The sequence below is a fragment of the Polypterus senegalus genome, chromosome 7 (assembly GCF_016835505.1).
Source record: "Polypterus senegalus isolate Bchr_013 chromosome 7, ASM1683550v1, whole genome shotgun sequence".
Lineage (NCBI taxonomy): Eukaryota > Metazoa > Chordata > Cladistia > Polypteriformes > Polypteridae > Polypterus > Polypterus senegalus.
In genome coordinates this window covers 48,205,892-48,227,809 of record NC_053160.1, presented here as the reverse complement: position 1 = coordinate 48,227,809, position 21,918 = coordinate 48,205,892, and the positions used below count along the sequence as shown (strand labels likewise).

The 21,918-nt window shown below is 38.4% G+C and overlaps 1 protein-coding gene across 9 annotated transcripts in view; it reads left to right on the top strand.

Annotated features, from left to right (window-relative positions):
* The window catches only part of kank1a (KN motif and ankyrin repeat domains 1a), a 202,941-nt gene extending 194,721 nt beyond the window's left edge, over positions 1-8,220 (top strand). For 8 of the 9 annotated variants that reach the window (XM_039758591.1, XM_039758590.1, XM_039758588.1 and 5 more), the window contains 3 exons: positions 2,190-2,390; positions 5,226-5,324; positions 7,121-8,220. In XM_039758591.1, the coding sequence (XP_039614525.1) occupies positions 2,190-2,390; positions 5,226-5,324; positions 7,121-7,183 (363 nt within the window). In that variant the 3' untranslated portion in view covers positions 7,184-8,220. The other variant, XM_039758595.1, reaches the window with a different exon arrangement.
* Positions 8,221-21,918: the final 13,698 nt, after the last annotated feature.

The following is a 21,918-nucleotide window of genomic DNA, read 5'->3' as shown; positions in this document are numbered from 1 at the left end:
AGCCCTGAGCTCACTGCCCAGCAGCATGCAGCTCATTGGCATTCGCCATAGAATACCAGAATTGGCAGATGCACCACTGGTGCCCTGTGCTTTTACAGATGAGAGCAGGTTCACCCCGAGCACGTGACAGAAGTGAAAGGGTCTGGAGAAGCCATGGAGAACATTATGCTGCCTGTAACATCATTCAGCATGAGCAGTTTGGTGGGGGGTTAATGATTGCCTGGGGGCATATCCATGGAGGTCACACAGACCGCTACAGGCTTGACAAAGGCACCTTGGCTGCCATTAGGTATCAGGATGAAATCCTTGGACCCATTGTCAGACCCTATGCTGGTACAGTGGCTCCTGGTGCACGACAATTCCTGGCCTCATGTGGTGAGAGTATGCAGGCAGTTCCTGGAGGATGAAGGAATTGATACCATTGACTGGCCACCACACTTTCCTGACCTAAATCCAATAGAACACCTCTGGGACATTATGTTTTGGTCCATCCAATGCCACCAGGTTGCACCTCAGACTGTCCAGGAGCTCAGTGATGCCCTGGTCCAGATCTGGGAGGAGATCCCCCACAACACCATCTGTCATCTCATTAGAAGCATGCACCGATGTCAGGCATGTATACAAGAACACAGGGGCCATACAAAGTGCTGCGTACAATTTTGAGTTGCTGCAATTAAATTTTGGCAAAATGGACTAGCCTGCCACATCATTTTTCACTCTGATTTTTGGCGTCTTTGAATTCAGGGCTCTGTAGGTTGATCATTTTCATTTCCATCAAGCGATGTGGCATCCTTTCATTCCTAACACATTACCCAGTCTATATCAGTATAGATATCCAGGAGGATTTCTTTTTCCCATTGAGATCTGATGTGTTTTCAAAGTGTTCCTTTAATTTTTTGAGCAGTTTTTATATATATATATATATATATATATATATATATATATATATGATCTCCCAATCTACATACTGTCAAATAAACGAACCGCACGCCGTGGCACAACACGAGAGGTTTCGCCTCTAGCACTGACGTCCGAGGTTCGATTCCTGATGAGCCCAGAATTAGGGCGAAACACGTGCAGCATATTGTTTGCATTATTTGACAGTAAAACTATTTCAATATACATAAATCAGCGCTTCCCGATTCATTTTACCCTTGCACCCCCTTAGTTTGAGAAGAAGTATGAAAAAATATGAGGTTAATGCAGAAAACAGATCACCAATTGAAGCTTTATGAATAATGGATACTTTATTCGCCATCAATAATTGTTTTGGCAAAGCCTTACTCAGTATAATCCTCCTTCCATTTTCTAATTTTTTCGCGACTACCAATGATTAAATGAACAGTAAAAAAAATAAGAGGGAAGCGAGGGTCACTTATTTAGGCAGGCAGGCGACAGCTCAATAGCTCGCAGGCTCGATGTGGTGCGCGTCACGTCGCTCTACAATTCAGATTCGAAAAAATATATCTTTTCAAGTTCTATTTGGATACAAGTACGTTTTATTTAGTCAACAGAAATATCTTTGGTAGGAATGTAAGTTGAATTTAGTCTTTAAATTTTTATGGTGAAGAAAAATGTATGAAGTGATGACTAAATGATGACTACTTGATTTCTTTAACATACTTATCAAAGCTGTGACATCCATGAATTGTTACACCTTGACCTAAAGAGTTTTTATAGTTATTTAATGAATATATGTGTTATTAAGTTGGTGGCTATGGGCTTTTAGGAAATGATGATTACTGTTCTGTTTTGATTGTATGCTTATGTTGATGTTTTGTTTGTATGAGCTGCACCAAAGAAAACTGATATCATGTCAGTGCAATAAAAAAAGTACCTTAAAAGTAAAATTTTTATTTCACCTTACAATAAATGTAAACAGTTCACCCTAGTGTCTTAATTTACTCAAAGTAATAATTTCTCTTCCATATGCTTTCTGAAATGCTGTTTATTAGTTATACTTCCTCTATTTTTAGATTTAATATTCATTTTAAAGCAAACCTACAGTACTTGTGATAAAATGTATACCTATGGATAATATATCTTAAACAGAACATGTTAAACCTTTGGATTAGTGTCATATTTCATATCATACAGTGCTTAAGCAGTACAGATCAGTAACATTCTGATTACATCCAAATGTGAGGTCATGTACATGTAATGACTTTATGGTGGTGGTATTTCCTCAGGCTGGTCAAACTGGATTGATGTTGGCTGTAAGCCATGGAAGAATGGACATGGTGAAAGCATTATTAGCATGTGGTGCAGATGTTAATATTCAAGATGATGAAGGTTCTACAGCTTTAATGTGTGCCAGTGAACATGGCCATGTTGAAATAGTGAAGCTTCTCTTGGCACAGCCTGGCTGTGATGCAACATTAACTGATGGTGTAAGTCATCCTTTCTCAAATATTTTTACAAAATGTAGTGATGATTATTATACAAAATGCCTCTACTTTATTGAATTATTTTGTTAATAGAGCAATACTGATAATTACAGATATTTTTGTAAATTCAAAAGAAAGAATATAAGAAAAGGTCTAGATTAAGGTTGGGAGAAGTGAGACTGTGTTCCCATTTTAAAAGTAAACGGTTTTGAGCTTAGAGTAAGGAGGCAAGCTGGGATGAGTATGCACTGGATCTGAGAATAAATAAGGAAGTGCTTTGAAGATGGATGAGAGTGAAACTCCCCAAATGTTGGTCCTAGGATCAATGCCTGTACATGTATGTATTGTATATGTACATTTGTATACAGTGTAACAAAGGCACTATATAGGTGCCTGACCCGACACAGATGGACACGGAGGCACGTATAAAAACACAAACACTTTGTCTTCACCCGTGGGCACATGTCTTCCCTGTGACCCACAGGCAATACACAGTCCCACAAAACACCAGTCCAACACACAGCAACACCACCTTTCTTCCTTTACGACCACTCCTTCCCAAGCTTCGTCTCCTTCCTCCCAACTCTGGCTCCTCGAGTGGTGGTGGCTGGCCCTTTTTATAACCCACCCGGAAGTGTTCTAGGCGCTTGACCACCTGATCCTAATTGCACCTCCGGGTGGGGCTGAAGATTCGTCCAGCCAGGCTGCTGATTCAATGCAGCTCCCTCTAGCGGCCATCCGAGCCCCCAACCAGGCTGTGGAGGACCCCATCTCCCATGGAGCCCTGTGGGTGGTTGGGAAATCACCGTCAGCCATGGCGGCTGCCACCAAGCATCCCGGGGGAGGTACTGGACTGCCCATGGTAGCTCCCCCGAAACATAAGCAGCAGGGGCATCCCTGCCGGGCATAGGACCCGGCTGTCTTTCACAACAGGTAATTCTCAGGTTATGGACATCCGACCTACAACTTACGAATGAGGCCACAGCTGCGACGAATGTGCCTCAGTAACTGCTGCTCCGTTATCTTCAGCCTGGGGATGCTGCAAGCAGTGGCTGGAGGGGGGAGATTTCGCTGCTTGTGCAGTGTAGTGTCCCTCGTGTGACCCGTGGTGCATAGTCACTGGGGCCACAGCTTTTGCTCGTGTGCAGGACAATGGTTCACTGCCCGGCCACTATGCCGCCGCAGCTACAGCTCCTGACTGAACGCAGGTTGGATGGAGCGGAGGGGGGTGTTTCACTGCCCACCCAGCACACACTGCTGGTAATGCTGCAAGCGCTGACCTGGAAATAATAAAAAGGTCAGAGAGAGGTGAAACTCCATCATTCATTGGCAGAGCACTTGGTTACAGTCGGTCAACAATAGCATTTATTAAAATAATGTACCTGTTCTGACTTACATACAAATTCAACTTAAGAACAAACCTACAGTCCCTATCTCGTACGTAACCTGCCTGCATAAGCTTGTGTGTCTATGAAATGTATAAATATACATCACATATAGAAGTTAATCTAAATATAATTAGCATAGTAATACAGTGTACCAAATAGGGAACAATATTATTGGATAGACCAGTGTTATGTTGTCAAGTAATGATAATGCACTGGAAGTTTTACATTAAAATTCCCTTTGACAAAATACATCTGCAGTTAGTGGTAAATTTTATTGAACACATTATACTCTGTATCTTCAAGTCAGAGCAAATCTAAAATGAAGCAGCTGCATGTCATAAATTACTCACTTTTTTGTAATTTTATTACAAAATATTTTTCCACCACACTGCCACTAGGTGTAGCAGGTTCCCCAATGCACAACAGTCTGTCGCCTTTTACTGAAGTGAGAGGCTGATTTGTGTGGAATTGTGCTGAGAATTCGGAATAATTTCAGTGGTTCCCAAGAATTTAACTTTACAGAGCATGATTATCCGTTACATACTATTTATGGAGAGACTGTTTTTAATTAAACCTTCAAGTTGTAGACACATACTTCGTGCTTGTTCAGTGGTAATTAAGTGTTTTTTAACAATAGGGGGCAAAAAAGTGTAAGTAAAGCTTCTTAGAGAGTTAAAGCATTTTTTGGAGTGGTTTATGATTTAATTTCTCAGAGTTTTACTACAGGTTTGTTTTGAATATCCAAAGTCAGAGTGAGGAAACACATAAAATTAGCAAAAATTGATTTGCCTCTGATTATAAGATTAGATGAAATAAAAACCAGTATCCACTATGCCTGTGTGTACTAAATTACAAAGCTGTGGTCATTTTGAGCCTGATTTTATATAATGGAGCCATTTCTTTATGCCATGTTAATTATGTCTAATTTTAATTTTGTATAATAATATGAAAACTTGTATTGCATAGGTTTTGCTTTAAAACTAGTTAATCTGAATTTTGATTCTATTAATAAACAAGTGAATAATTGTATGGTCAGTTCTCCCAAATGGTTTGTTGAAAAGAAGTTACATAGAAGGAAGTAAAATTAGTAACTATGTCAGCTTCAGAGAGTTTTCATTTGACATGAAATGTACTTAAAAGCATTTTATTTTTCAGACTGGTTTTCCCTCCTCTAGTGTCATTTATTGAGCACACAAGTTTATATTTACACAAATTTCATAAATGTATTTATTTTAAGCAAGATGGGGCAGAATTACATGTATTTCTGGGTTTTGCTGCATTATGTCTCCTAACCAGCTGAGACATCTTTCTCTGCACATACCCATTGCTTAACAGAATACTTCTAGTAAGTAATCCATCTTAAATTGAAGAGAATGTGCACAGAAATGGTTATTAGACCCCCATCATAAGTATTAATGATTTTGTTTTTCCCCTTTCATTTCTCAACAAGGATGAAAGTACAGCGCTCTCTATAGCTCTGGAAGCTGGGCACAAGGACATTGCAGTTCTCCTTTATGCACATGTTAACTTTTCCAAAGCTCAGTCACCAGTAAGTATAAAATATAACATTTTACACAAACCATACATTACATTCATACTAGAGGAATACTTAAATGAATACTGAAAATAATTAAATACCTGCTCTGGTCTAGCATTATGTAACTTATAAATGGTGATCATATTTGCCTGCATTACTTGTACAGGTAGACAATATGCTGCTGCTGCTGCTGACTGTGTATTGTATTGTATTGGGTGGTCTCCACACGACTGCTGTCAAGAATGAAAGCGTGTACACTGAGGCCATTCTCACGATAAACTTCTCAAAAACATAGATATTTACATTTGCTTATTAACTTTCATTGAACTGAAATAAACACAACATGATACAGCTTTTAGATGACTTTACTATTAATGTAAATAATTCTAAACTGATTGCTGAATAATTTTTTTTTATCATTTATTGTCCATAAAGGATTCATTGCATATGTTGATTCATTTACTTCTTTTTGCTGTTTTGCAGCTCCATTAATTTACAAGAAATTAATTAATTTTACAAGAAATAACAGTATTTAGAAGAAAGAACCAACACAAATAACATTAATGCTGTTCTTAGTATTATGACAGCATGCACTGTAACAAAATAAGTGAGATGACAGACAAATATCCTGCAGTACAGAATTAAGGAAATCCAACTCTGCACTGCTGGGCTAATTTAATGAGCTAAGCACTCTGGTTCTTTTTTACACCTCACACAGAGTAAGTATCCTTCTATGAAAGTCTGAAGGAAATTCTTAATTGTCTCTTACTTGTCATTTATTAAATCATCAGGCTTGGAGGTCTGGCATCTCATTAACCCCTCAATATGGCACCTTCAAACATTAATGCAGAATAATGGATAAAGGGTACAGTAAAGGCTTACTTAAAGCAAGTATGGATAATGCCGACTCGGTGGATCCTCATGGATTGCTGGTTTCATTAGTCTGAGATCAGTCACAACTCTTAAGTGTTTTTATTTTATTTATTTATTTTTTTATTAACTAAATGGTGCTTCTCGTCTGTCATTTAAATTCAGAAATGTATGGTAGTTTAGGTTTCATATCTCTGAATAATGCTATTTTTTAACAGAATTCAGTGTGCCCAATTCAGGTTCCACTTGTTTTTAGATTTTTTTTTTCTTTCTTTTTGGTACCCTACGTTATGAATTGATATCTGGCTGTTAATTAAGAGTCAACAGCGTTATCTGCTAACTTGGCCCACTTGCAGCAGTGTTGTTTGTTCATCCTAAAATGAGTTCTTTAATGAAACATTTTAAGAGAGAATCGAGAATACGAGAACTGACTGATCCTAGTGCATATCTGTCCATAAGAGATGTGTTTTCAGTTCATACACTAATGGCAGCACTTGACCTTGCAGAGGAAGCATAAAAGCAAGCCAGTTTGTTGTAAATATTTGTTTTCAGTAACAGCAAGAGTGAACTTCACATTAAGACGGTGGTTAGAATGAAAGCCTGCATCGACTGCAACTCTCCGGGGCTCAGGCTCTGAAGAATAAAGCCTGGGTTGTCGGCCTCACAAACTCAAATTTTAGAGTAACTAAGCTCTGAAGGACGGCTGCCTCGTGTAAGCAAGTAATGTGTACACTTCCGCAGCCAGCACTGCTTTAAGAAGCGCACTCCCTCAAGGTGTTACTATGTGTACTGTATGTTTGTTTCTATGATGTACACGGATCATTTTAGAAACTCCTCTTAAAATTGTACTTTTTGGTTACAGAAATGTGTTTATTACAGCAGTGTTGTTTTAGGTTGCACAGATTGACACATTGTACCCTGCTCTGATTGTTCTGTAGGGCACCCCAAGGCTCGGAAGGAAGACCTCACCCAGTCCAACTCGAAGAGGCATGTTTGACTGAAAGTACAAGCATATCCTCGTTCTTGAAGCTGCTATTTACTTTGAAACCTTGGACGATTCTGAATGTAAAGAAGAGGGAGGGGAAAGCCTTGTGCCTGATATCACCAGCAGGTTTAACTAAGAATACTGTATGTTTGTGCTTAACACAATAGAATCAGAAGACGTTATTCTGCATGTGCTAGAGTGGAGGCCTAAAAAATTCAATGAAAAAACGAGTACATGACAAGACATGCTGCTTTATCTCTTTCTGTCATTGAACAGTACCAGAATGCTTTCACGAGTAACACCTCTGGAGTATTCTGTCTGAACATTTACCGTTATCAGTCATACTGTCTAATGTTCTGTGAGGTACTGTTAATGTTTATCGTATATGTGGTAGGAGCTCTTTTGCCTTTTGTTCTACTGTAGTTCTGTTCTCATTACTTACAGTATTTGTGTGAACAGCATACTTCTTGTATCAGGAGTTCATGTCTTTTTATGTTTGTTTCAAAAAATGTGAGCCTGGATGTTGGGTACCACTTTTCACAAAATCTAATTGGATGTATTGTAGAAATTTTTAATATTAAAAATCATGTCCAGCAATTGAAACAAAAAATTTCTGCATTTTTAAGGTATGCTGTTATTCATTAGCAAATATTAAGTATATGAAGTTTCCAAGTTTACTCCTTTGTTTCACCTGTGCAGTATAAATGTTGTATGTACACACTTCTATATGTCAGTATCTGTCTATTTACCGTATCTGTGGCGCTGCACCAGTACTGTATGTATTTGTGTGTGTTCATGCATATATGCGCACGTGCTTGTATGGTACGTATAGGTGTGCAGAGTAAGTGCAGGTGCTACAAGTTGTCCTGTCTCTGTTAGATTTGTAAAGTCGACTTCTTCATGTTCTTTTACTCTTGCCCTGTATTTAAAAGCTGAAGTGCCTTTCTATCTTGCCAGAACATTAAATAAACAGGTTTCTGTTTCCTTGTATTTTTAATTCTCAGTGGTTTTAAAGCCCCTCCTTGTGCATCTTTGCAAATATTATCTTTGTATTTTTCCCGGAATATAGAGTAGCTTCTCCTTATTAGTGCCAGAAAATCAGAAATGTGTATGTACAGTATGTATGTGTATGTATGCACTTTTTTTTTATATACCAAAATAATGTTTGTAAAGTTTGTATGTGATCTTGGACCAGACTCCTTACTCGATTACCTGAAGGTGCGTCACGTGGACAGCTTTATATTACCAGTTAATGAATTTCTCATTTTTTGCTTCCATTGTCTTGCGGTTTAAAGCAGACTGGTGGTTATGGGGGTTAAGGTGTATCTGACTGCAGATGACAAATTCTAATCAAATTTAAAAAAGATTCTGAGAATCGCATTGAAAAGTTAACTCGCATCAGGGCTTTGGGGGAAATGACGGGGGGCACCTCTGTTTAATATGCAGCAATGGTCTAAACTAACAAACAAACTAACTTTATATCAGTTTTATGTATATGTATAAAGAAGAAAAAACTGTTGAAAGTCTATAAATGTGCAGAAGGCTTCAGAGGTTTATTTTCACCTTCACTGTTTAATATTTGCCAAACTTTTAAATCTTACCGTTTTTAAAAAAAAAAACAATGTAATACTCATATAGAAATTTGTATTTCAGAGTGAAAAATAAAATCATATTTTATATCAAGAACACTTTATGCTTTATTGGAAATTTTAGTTTTGTGCATTTTATAGAAACATACAACATGAAGTGGCAAATGAGTAACTTGCAATAAAATGGTGTCCAGAAATTAATGAGGAGCATGTCGGTGACCTCCCTGGCTGGGCTGCTCAGATGTGTTCCCTTTTGTGAATCATTTTAAATCTCATGGCTTCAATCTGTTATGAGGAATCTCAGAAAATAATTGGTGGACCACAGCTTTCATAGTGAACACACCCTGGGGGGCAAAATGTTAAACATTTCATCAAAGAATCCATTACAGCTGCAGTGGACTGTGACGTAAAACAGATCATCGAATCAAACTAAAGATAAAATGCTCCCCGTGTAAGTAGAGAAGACAATGGTCTGTAACGCTGATAGGAATGCCACCGACTAAAGAGCGTCACAGGCAGACACTGACATGGGGTCTAGAAAACGGAATGACTGATTGCCAAGATTTGTGCATTAAGATGTTCACTTGGAGTGGTAAGACTGCTGCCATTTTTTACACTGGTTTTATCCCAAGCAGCATTCACACACATTCATTGAATTCTTTTATATAATGTTTGTACAGCTGGAGCAGCATGGTGGCCCAACAGTTAGCCTTAATGCCAGCTTGACATTAGACCCTCAAGTTGTGATGAGAATGGAATGGCACAGAGCACGCATAATTAACTGTTTTATTTATTAGATTGGGCCAAAGTTCTTGGTTTTTTGTTTTCATGCCAATTCCCGCATACATTTACGTCACAAATATTAGAAGCTGGCAAGTGGATTTCCCAAGTGTCCTCTAAATGCCCAGCACTTCTCCTGAAGTTCACACAGTTGTACATTCTTGGTGTCTTACTTCTATGACAGTATAAGGAAACATAGTTAATACTGTGAGCAATTACATGTACAACAATAAATGAAGAAGAGAATAAGGAAAGACTGGTGCAGTGCTTACATCTGACATTATTGCAAAGTGATATACAAAGTCTAAAGTGTTTTGAAAGAAAGTCCTACAGACCGGAACTCTGTGTGGAAGATTAAAACTGCATTTATAGTGACATCTGCTGGTCAGTCTTTGAAAGCAAAGAGCGAGGACGTAGCCATTACTTGGTGCTTTATTATTTTCATATTTACATTTACTTATTTGATTGATGCCTCAGTCCAAGGCGACTTACAATATTTACAGTATCTCACAAGTGAGGACACCCCTCCCATTTTTGTAAATATTTCATTATATCTTTTCATGGGACAACACTGAAGATATGACACTTTGATACAATGTAAAGTAGTCCGTGTACAGCTTGTATGACAGTGTACATTTGCTGTCCCCTCAAAATAACTCGACACACAGCCATTAATGTCTAAACCGCTGGTGACAAAAGTGAGTGCACCCCAAAATGAAAAATGTCCAAATTGTGGCCAATTAGCTATTTTCCCTCCCCAGTGTCATGTGACTCGTTAGTGTTACAAGGGAGCAGGTGTGTTTAAATTTGGTGTTCTCACTCTCACACTCTCTCATACTGGTCACTGGAAGTTCAACATGGCACCTCATGGCAAAGAACTCTCTGGAAAAAAAAGAATTGTTACTCTACATAAAGATGGCCTTGGCTACAGTATAAGAAGATTGCCAACACCTGGAAACTGAACTGTGGCACGGTGGCTAAGACCATACAGCGACAGGTTTAACAGGACGGGTTCCACTCAGAACAGGCCTCTCCATGGGAGACCACAGAAGTTGAGAGCACGTGCTCAGCGTCATATCCAGAGGTTGTCTTTTGAAAATAGACGTACGAGTGCTGCCAGCGTTTCTGCAGAGGTTGAAGGGGGGGGGTCAGCCTGTCGGTGCTCAGACCATATGCCGCACATGGCATCAAGTTGGTCTGCATGGCTGTCTCCCCAGAAGGAAGTCTCTTCTAAAGATGATGCACAAGAAAGCCTGCAAACAGTTTTCTGAAGACAAGCAGACTAAGGACATGGATTACTGGAACCATGTTCTGTGGTCTGATGAGACCAAGATAAACTTATTTGGTTCAGATGGTGTCAAGCGTGAGTGGCAGCAACCAGGTGAGGAGTACAAAGACAAGCATGGTGGTGGGGGTGTCATGTTTTGGGGCTGCATGAGTGCTGCCGGCACTGCGGAGCTACAGTTCATTGAGGGAACCATGAATGCCAACATGTACTGTGACATACTGACAAGCAGAAACTGGGCTGCAGGGCAGTATTCCAACATGATAACGACCCCAAACACACCTCTAAGACGACCACTGCCTTGCTAAAGAAACTGAGGGTAAAGGTGCTGGACTGGCCAAGCATGTCTCCAGACCTAAACCCTATTGAGCATCTGTGGGGCAAACGGAAAGTGGAGGAGCGCGAGGTCTCTAACGTCCACCAGCTCTGTGATGTCGTCATGGAGGAGTAGAAGAGGATTCAAGTGGCAACCTGTGAAGCTCTAGTGAAGTCCATGCCCAAGAGAGTTAAGGCAGTGCTGGAGAATAATGGTGGGCTGCCACACAAAATATTGACACTTTGGGCATAATTTGGACATTTTTCACTTCGGAGTGCACTCACTTTGGTCACCAGCGGTTTAAACATTAATGGCTGTGTGTCGAGTTATTTTGAGGGGACAGCAAATTTACACTGTCATACAAGCTGTACACGGACTACTTTACATTGTATCAAAGTGTCATATCTTCAGTGTTGTCCCATGAAAAGATATAATGAAATATTTACAAAAATGGGAGGGGTGTCCTCACTTGTGAGATACTGTATGTTACAAGTGTTTACATTTCTTTTTTGGTTTTCTAATCGGAGCACAGGCAGTTCAAGTTATTTGCTCATGGTCACACATTGTCAGTAGCAGGATTTGAACCCATAACCTTACTGCCTGCTTTTCAAAAGCCTTGTGCTAAAAACATCATAAACTCTCCTCTATGTCAAGGAACATTTCAGACAAAATTAAATAAGTATGCAAATACATACATGTATTATGAAATGGGACAATAATTCTGTTGCCTATTCCTTTACGTATTTAACATTTATTTCTTCATATATTTACTTCAGTGACACAGCATTTAACATGAAATAGACTTCTGTTATTTTCATCTGTCGAAGTTGAGAGGTGGGCTCTAGTGAGCCCTGTGTTTTCACTGGGGTGGAGGATGTTGCTCACAGTCACAAACAAAGTGTATGCTCAGTGTTGTCACTGTTTGTGGAGAAGATGAGAGAACGAAAATGTTGGACAGAGTTTGTGTGAAGTGGCTACTTCAGTTCAGGGAGGGCAGAATTGATCATCAGGAGAGTGTAAATGTAACCTTGATGACCAATGATCTACTGTACACGCACTACACCAACAGATCACAAATCAAAACTCACCAGAGACCTCCTCAACTTTGACAGATGAAGATGAGTTTTCATTTTATGCCAGATTTCATGCTGCATGTGTAGTCACTGAAATAAAGAAATAATTAAATTCATAAAGAATTGAGCAACAAAAACATTTCATAACATAATTTATGTATTTCTGCTTACATATCATTACTTTTTATTAATTTAATGTAAAATGTTTTCACAATGGCGGCACGGTGGTGCAGTGGTAGCGCTGCTGCCTCACAGTTAGGAGACCCGGGTTCACTTCCTGGTTCCTCCCTGCGTGGAGTTTGCATGTTCTCCCCGTGTCTGCGTGGGTTTCCTCCCACAGTCCAAAGACATGCAGGTTAGGTGGATTGGCGATCCTGTCCCGTGTGTGTGTGTGTGTGCCCAGCGGTGGGCTGGCGCACTGCCCAAGGTTTGTTCCTGACTTGCGCCCTGTGTTGGCTGGATTGGCTCCAGCAGACCCCCGTGACCCTGTGTTTGGATTCAGCAGGTTGGAAAATGGATGGATGGATGTTTTCACAATTCATTTATTTGTCCACAGTATATTCCTCCATACATCTGAAGGTTGGAGCGTGCACCTATTACAGAGCATTGCTGCCCCCACCAAACCACATGGATTAGGACCTGATTACATCCGTGCAATGGGTGACACCTCAGCACCAACGCCCACATTTTCCGTCTAAGTTGGAGGTCCTGCTTGCACGGCTGGATGCAGATTAACGTCACACTACTGCAGGTTAAGGGCCTTGCTCAAAGGCCCAACGGGGTAGAATCACTTCTGGCGTATGCAGGATTTGAACCGATTGCCGGTGTAGATTCCTAGCCTCAGAGCCACCATTCCAACCATACATCTGCAGACACAGTGTTAATGTGCAGGTATTTTCCAAAGCCTATCATATCTAAAATAGCATGTTAAATCCTTCATAATCTTCATGCTCCCTGGCAACTTAGTAATTGTTTGGGGGTTTCTTAAATCAACTACTTTTCCATCAGCAAGCAACAGACACAGCACATGTTACGACAATTCTCAGAAAATCTGAAATACTTCTTCTAACACCATGATTTGTACTTGACCCCCAGATGGCAGCTCAAGAACAACACAATGCAGCGCAGCAGCAAAGCCACAGCCCAGTGGTGAAGATAAAGAAGAGCAAAAGTGTTTGTGCCCACTGTACGTCTTTTCTGCACCCCTCCCTAATCTGTAGAAGCGGTCTGACTGCAAACAAACACAAACGTTGATCTGTGATTAAACTCATTTTAGTACTTTCAAGTGTAATATTGACACAAATATAAATTAAAACAATGAGAGCATTTCGAACTTAACAACCGCCATTGACAGGTGAATATATACTGTATGCAACAACAAGAAAACGTACCTAAGGTGTAACAGCAATGGTTTTGGGCTCTTTTATAATAGAGTGCACATTGTAAATTACTTAAATACTCAAAATTTGCAATTATGAATAAAACATTTTTAAAAATAAAATAATTGTGTAAACCACAGCTAAGCTACAAAACCGAAAGGCTTGTTTAGGGACGCAGAATGTTTTGAAATCGGTCAGAAGCATAGAATTATACTCCAAAAATTTTATAAAAATTGCTGATCACAGCAGAACTCTTAAAGTAATAAAAAGTGTAACCACACCTTGGCACTTGAAAACCACACAAACAATGGATTGGGATTAGTAAAGTATCTATCTATCTATCTATCTATCTATCTATCTATCTATCTATCTATCTATCTATCACTTTATATAGTGTCTTTACTATCTATCTATCTATCTATCTATCTATCTATCTATCTATCTATCTATCTATCTATCACTTTATATAGTGTCTTTACTATCTATCTATCTATCTATCTATCTATCTATCTATCTATCTATCTATCTATCTATCTATCACTTTATATAGTGTCTTTACTATCTATCTATCTATCTATCTATCTATCTATCTATCTATCACTTTATATAGTGTCTTTACTATCTATCTATCTATCTATCTATCTATCTATCTATCTATCTATCTATCACTTTATATAGTGTCTTTACTATCTATCTATCTATCTATCTATCTATCTATCTATCTATCTATCTATCACTTTATATAGTGTCTTTACTATCTATCTATCTATCTATCTATCTATCTATCTATCTATCTATCTATCTATCTATCTATCTATCTATCTATTCCAGACATGTTAGAAAGCCACAGCCACTGAGCTGTTCAACTCTGGGCCTTTTGAAACATGGTTCTCTGTAATCTTCCATCCTCTGAACCTCTTTACACTCCAACAACATTTGGAGAAGACAACAGCCAGGGCATATATTGAATGATTATTTAATATAAATGAAGTAGAACATTATTATTTTGTCATGATTGTTTTCTTTTGTTATTTTGTTGCCATTATGCCTTTAGGCTCAACTGTAAGCAGAATTACCTTTCCACAGTACATTTCCTAACACTGAACTTGATTCATTTGAGGAACATAAGCTTGTTTATAATACTGGGCATGTGCCAGAGTTGTACAACAGTTGTTGGGTTTTCCATAAATACAAATATTGATGACATAAAAGATTTAGAAGAATTTCTATAAAAGAACAGCAGCAACAGACTGGTTTCCAGAATGCACTGTGCGTGACACAAGTTACTGCCACAGACAAAGGTCTCTATTATTATTATTATTATTATTTCATAAATGGTAAATGATTTGGCACTGGTCTTTAGGCCATCAAGAGAGGCAGTTTAATTCCAGTCTCTGCCTCATGACGTGATCCAGAGCAAGTCACTAAAGCAGCAGTTGACACATTTCAATATAGCTTGTCTTGTAAAAAGTCATCAGCCAAATATAAAATGACAATAATAATAACTAGGGGGGCTCTGCCCCCTGCTCACTTCACTCACTCACCCACCCCCAGGGGCAGCTGAGCCGCTCAAAGGGCATCAGGGCACTCCTCTGTTAGAGACAGCGATTGTATTTAAAGAGATGGTATACAGAAGAGTATATGGGGCACGGGAGGAAGAATGTTTGGTCCTTAGTTATTTCAGATAGAATATCAGTTACTTGAGTATTTCACTACAACTGTCTATTTTAAATATCAATGAATAATAAAAACGTAGTAAAAAGTAAAAGTTAAAAAGTAATGTGATAAAAAGTAAGTAAAAAATGAATTACATTATGCCTTGTCAAAACCATATTATGAATTACTTTATCCTCTAACTTACATTCTATAAACACTGGTTTCTTGCATTTCTGTTCGCTTATTGTTCGGGATATTTTCCTCTTTTTCACTTATTGGACGATTCTCTTTGTTCTTGATTTTTATTATGTGCAGCTGTTTTTTGTTCATTTTATTTTTTCCCATGTTCATTATCAGCTTTTGCCACTCCTTTTCTATTGCAATCTAAAATTCAATGTTCTTGAATAGATAATTTGCTTTTCTGCATTGCCATTATAACTGACTGCATTGAAGGGCGAATTAGCACTGAGAGTGTTATGGGGTGGGACGGAGAGAGGATGTGTGCAGTAGGAGTAACGATTGGGCAAGCAGTGTGAAGGGAAGTGGTCAAGGCTGATTAATGCGGACACAACGGAAAGCCTTTTTTAATAGAGAGATAATATACCATTAGCAGACTCATTAGTAAAGTAGTCTGGATGGTGGCCAGTCTCCCTTTTGTATATTGATCACAACATAAAGCGCTCCTTATTATTCAGGATTTTATTGTGTTTTTCAGTGATAAAGAATAACCTCCTCTAACACTGCTAAAAGCAAATGTACTTTTTTACCAATTTCATTTTAAATCATGTTATTCAATATAAATCATCTCACATTTCCCTGCTATTTTTAGGCTTTCATATTCATATGTCTTGCGCTTTCTTAAAGTTTTTTGAAACCTAAAGAATTGTATTCATCACATTGTTGTTGGAAGGTCAGTGAACCTTGTGAATCACGCTATGTTGTGGGATGTTACAGGCATTGTTTCCATTTGTGTAAAAAGCTTTATGTGATTACAAAAATGTGGCTTGCTCTGTGAAGAACATTAAGTACTTTCAGATATGGTTTGCACCCCAGCATTGCCAGCTGTAACTGTAGGCACAGAGGCAGCAGCTGTGCCCTTTGAAGGTTGGGTGTGCCTATTAAACTGTACTTTCCAGTGCTCACATTGCTCAAAAAATGTAACATATTTCCACTAATTTGAACGAACATTTACTATGACAAGTTCCTTAGAGTTCAAGGCTGTTGCTTTTCATCACTGCGACTTTCTCAGCCAGTAGATTAATAATAACTGTTTCTTTTTCGTGATGGTGTTTTTCAATTCAGAATTGCACATTACATTTTTTTGTAAGATGTAGCTTTACAAATAGCATATCAGTCTCAATGAATTATTGTTTCAATTTTTAAGTATTTTTTATAATACTTGCATGTAAGGCACATTCAAGTACAAAATATACAAATTAGCTGTTCCTTGGAATCTAAGGTGCAACTAATGATGTAAAATCTTAGATGTCTACCCTCCCATTTCCTGTACTTATCTAGTGTTATTCAATGTCATAATTATCCATCCATCCATCCATAATTATAATATTTTGTATTTATTTAAGCTTTAGGCATGTTAGGGTATAAAACTGGTATCAACAGGTGAAGAACTGAGTGTCCGTGTCATCAAGACAGCATTACTTCAGACATAAGCCTCGGATTGTGCCTGCAGCCTACACAATGAAGAGCAGCCAGCTTGTATTTGTGTTTTAAGTAAAGAAGATGAAGTCTGTTCTAGTACAAAAACACAAGTATGGGTTAAAGACCTGGTCCTGTGTAGTTTAGTTAAAGCCATGTAAATATCTGCCATAAAGAGTAATTATGGGAATAGGGGAATACTGTTAGAAATGACAGAGCCATGCTGTCTTAAGGACCATCTATATCTCCAGCTGTTTTGCCCCATACAACAGACAGTATGAATTGTCCTTTTTACCTTGTGTCTCATATCTAATACATAGGGTGATGACTTGATTATTTGTCTTTGTCAGCTTGATTCAACAGGGCAGATTTACCTTCCCTAATATAAAAATAAAAATTGCTTATACTTTGCTTTGGAAGTCACATGTGCTCTAAGGATTGCTGACAGATACAAACTCTCCAGTATGTCCTGGAATTACGTTGGGTTTTCTCTAGGGGCCCATTCCTGTAACGCCTTCAATGGCACACTCCAATAGGGCTGCTGTTATTAGATACCTAAACCACTGTAGCTTGCTCCTCACCTGGAGCAGCAGTAATTGTACCGCTCTTTACCATATGGCTTTATTAAGTGCTGTAAATCAACGGGGGAACTTTACTTCAGTGATTGTACCCTAAATATTACTGTTTGGCCATTCAACAGACAGTCTAACTATAAGTTACAATGTGAAATTAAACAAGAGTTAAAATTGAGAGTTTCATGTAAGTACTTAGCTCTTGTGTCTTCACAGTTATTTGGCATAGCCTACACATGTCTGCCATCGCTGCATGTATTTATTGATATCATTTACATATGCTAAACAGATGCCAGGCTACTTAAATTTCTCCATCTGCAGGAGCTGCTTCCCAAACCCACAAAGGAAAAATCATTATTTTCTGACAAACCCTCACTTATGAATCAGACTCCAGGTTACTTGAACTCCAACCATTGTCCAAACATTCTTCCCTTCAGTTACAGAGTGGAGGCCATTCTTGTTCCAGGATAGCTCCATCAGCTGATATTATTTTGGAGGTGTTAAGCTTTGACCCTCACAACTTCACACTTGGCATGGTTACTGTAGGGATTGTTGACAATTTAGGATAAAAAGTAAGAAAAAGGTTTGAAAGCACTACTGTATATCTGTAATCCTTAGGACCCTAAATTGGATTACTCTGCAAGACTAGGTTCAGTTCAAATGTGCCAAATACTAACAAAAGAGAGATAAATTGCATCCTGGACAAAATTATACCCCAGGTGATTGCAAGTTGAGCTCTGAGGGACCACTGTAGCTGGAAGATTCTGTGATAACCAATTTTGCAATCAGTGAGTCCTTTTAGTTATTTTAACTACTTTTATTTAGCTAGTCTTGCTTTCTTCCCTTCCGTTATTCTGTATTTAGATAAGAGCAGTAGTGTGAAATTTACATCCATAGGACAATTAGAAATATTTTGTGTTTTTTCCATAGTTTTAAGTTAGGCTTTGCTATTAATTGCTCTATTTATTGTATTCTAATGAATGGAGTAAACACTAGGGCAAAGAACATTGAATGCTGAATAACTGTATTCACTTTAGTGTCATACTGCTAGAGTGCTTATAGTAACTACCGGTAATTGGTTTTAACCCTTCTGATATTCCCCCATCTTGGCTTCTAGTTGAAACGTAATTGGCTTTTCCAAGATCTCAAATGCAGCAAATCCATTTTTGAAATTTCTGGTGTCTTCAATGTTATCTAGAATGGTGTATGCCACACCGGTCATTAATTGTCATTATTAGAACACATGTCAGAAGTCAATTCAGAAGATTTTTTTTTTGTAATTCTTCTGTGTATTGTTGGGCAGTTGTTGTTATTTATGCATATACATATGTATGTATTTCTTGAGCTGCTAAAGTTTTGTCTTAGGAAAAATAAACTACTATCTATCTAGATAAATCTCCCACTGTTAAAATTAAAGAACCAAAATAAAGATTCCATATTCTTATTAAATGCACTTCCAATAAAATATTATTCCAACAAAATAATACAATTTATTCATAATACGAGGACTGCAGAAGATGGATATATGATTATACAGACACAAGACTATGCACAAACTTAATAAAATAAGGATCTAAGATGACTTTATTCTTCTTATCTCTTCTTCTCTACATACACAAACTTATGAATTAAATTCTTGTTCAAAGAATTGCAGAACAAAAACATTTAATCACTGAGAACAGGCTTTGAAATGCTTTAGTAACACTTCTGGGGCCTCATGTATAACGCCATGCGTAGAACTCGCACTATAACATGGCGTAAGCACAAAAACCGAAATGTGCTTACGCACAGAAAAATCCAGATGGAGGAATCTGTGCGTACTCCAACTTCCACGTTCTTCCGCTACATAAATCCCGATCAGCGTGAAAACTAACGCTCGTGCACGCGCATTATGTAACGTCCCAAATCCTCCCAGAATTACGCCTATTTGAATATGCAAATCAATATAAATCGCCCTTAAGCGCAGACTTCTGTGAAAAGACAATGGGAAAAGCACGGGGAAAATATAAGAATTTCGGCGAATACCAAGTGGAGGCAAAGGAAAAACATACTATTTGTTCAAATAAACCGTGGTATAATCAACAAAAGGAAGTTGATCGAGTGACATAGCGTGTTGGAGAAACTTGAAAGCTCACATTAACAAAATCGCACAGTGCCGGAAATAAAAAAGAAGTCACATATCAAAGTCGCCGTGAAAAGAAGAGTTGTAAGCCCACTGTCTGAGTGTCATATGAAAGCTTATTAGGGTACAGAGAAAAAAGGCACACAGTGAGGAAAAAGCACGAAATGTCAACTTCAATCTCGACATTTCCACTTTAATCACGTAGTTTATTTTGTCATTAAAGTAGAACATCATAAACTTCATCTTAAAATCGTTTAATTAACCAGTTTCTCAAATCACATCGTTATTAAAGTAGCACGTTAAATGCTTTGTTTTGTATTTGATCTTCTACTCGTATGTGCTCTATGTGTGTGAATCACTACTTGCTTCTTAAACCGGCTCTCTTCCTCCAACTGGACACAGAATCCATTACATTCGTAATATTACAGCTCTCTGAATAACTAAAATACTGAGATGTATATGTGATATCATTTTCATGATGATAGGAGTTAAAACACGTTATTAAACATGTGTTTCACTTCGATGAAACAATTTATTGCAGGAGTACTCAGGGGCGGCTCTGGGCTTGTGGTGGCACTGGGCAGTGGAAGAATCGGTGGGTCCTTCGCCCACCAATGTCAGTAAGGTAGCTTATGCACGGTGGATGGCCACGTCCGTTGCAGACACTAGCAGCCTCGTGCTCATGACACAAGCATTTAACTTTTGCCGAAATTTGTCGCTGCGTTTTTAGCTGTGTTGTTATTTTCTCTTTCTGTTTTATATTCAATATATATTGGCGTAGCCGTCACTGCAGTCAGTGCTTTTCTTTCCCCAAGTAACCAATCGCCATACAATCAGCTCTGTATTAGACGTTAAGCCATCTGTAAGCTTAGCGCCGATTCTTCAAAACGTTTAAAGAACATTGAAATATCTTCCTAGTACATGTTTAATTATTCTATCCTTCACGACACTCCCAGTGAAGAATATAGATTATTTAAATGAAGTTAAAGTTTTATCTGTATAATTTAACAAACATATTTTGCTGCATTTCACCTTAAAAATGATATCGTCATCATATGTAAATACGCGCTTTATAAAGTGGCTCAGGTTGTGCGATATTATAACTATAGTGCAAGTTTACAGTGGGGTGATTGTAGATTAAGTGCATTTAAAGTTCTTGGGATTAAACTGTTTCTGAACCGCGAAGTCCGTACAGGAAATGCTTTAAAACGTTTTGCAGTGGCTGAGACAGCGTGTCCATGAAACTGTATATTGATAATTCTCTTTCCGATCAGCTGCTGCTGTGATTCATACTGAGATACAGTGATATAAATACTCTGAGTGCTGCAGTGAGAGTAATATGGAAAAAGATGATCCGCTGTGGCAACTCCTAACTGGAGGAGCTGAAAGAAGAAGAAGAAGAAGAGGAAGGTGCAGTGAGAGTAACAACGCTAAAGCAGTTATGGTATTTGGAATACTATGGCTGTTCCCTGGACCATTATATTGTTACGAGTTAATTACAATCAGATGCATTACACTAATAAACAATATGCGGTTAGTTTCTGTGTATTTATAAAGCCGCGTCATGAAAATAATGAGTAGTCACACAAGAACAGTACCATTGCTTTGACGCTGGGTGCCGCCAGTCTGCAAAACCGAGTGGAGAACTTGCGTACGTCAAGACATGAGGTACCGTGGAAAAGTGCGTCGCTTTACGCCAAGTGTAGGTTTTATACATCGCGATTTGAACGTGGAAAAGTTCTTACGCAACATTTCTGTGCGTACGCACCGTTTATACATCAGGCCCCAGTAGATGCAAGTCTGATGTGAGGAACTTATGCTGTACTGTACCAAGTTTCTCTTTTCTATTATTTGGAGGGAGGAATGTATTAAAGCTAAAGATGCACTTAACATGCCGGTTATTACTTTCAACTTATGTAGCACCAGCAACTACTATAGAAATACATATACTAATACTTTCACTGGCTTTAGCCTAGCTACAAAGTTACAGGTTGGTACCTGGCTAAAAAGCCATAGTAATTAATCTTTTAGCTGGGTCCTTTTGTTTCAGGAGATAGAGGTGATAATTTGTTCTTGAGGTGTGGGGCACACAGACTTCTACTGGCATGCTTTGTGTTTCTTTGACAAGATATCCCTTGGTTTGGACACATCTTGACTGTGCCACAGTTAATAACAACATACTGCATATAAAGAAAAGAGAACTGGTCCCACCAGAGAGGACTAAAGAACACCATGTCTAACTGTGAACAGAAACAAGGGAGCACTGTTATATGGTTCTTCATACATATTGGGAACAATGTAAAACAGTTTGGATTTTAATGAG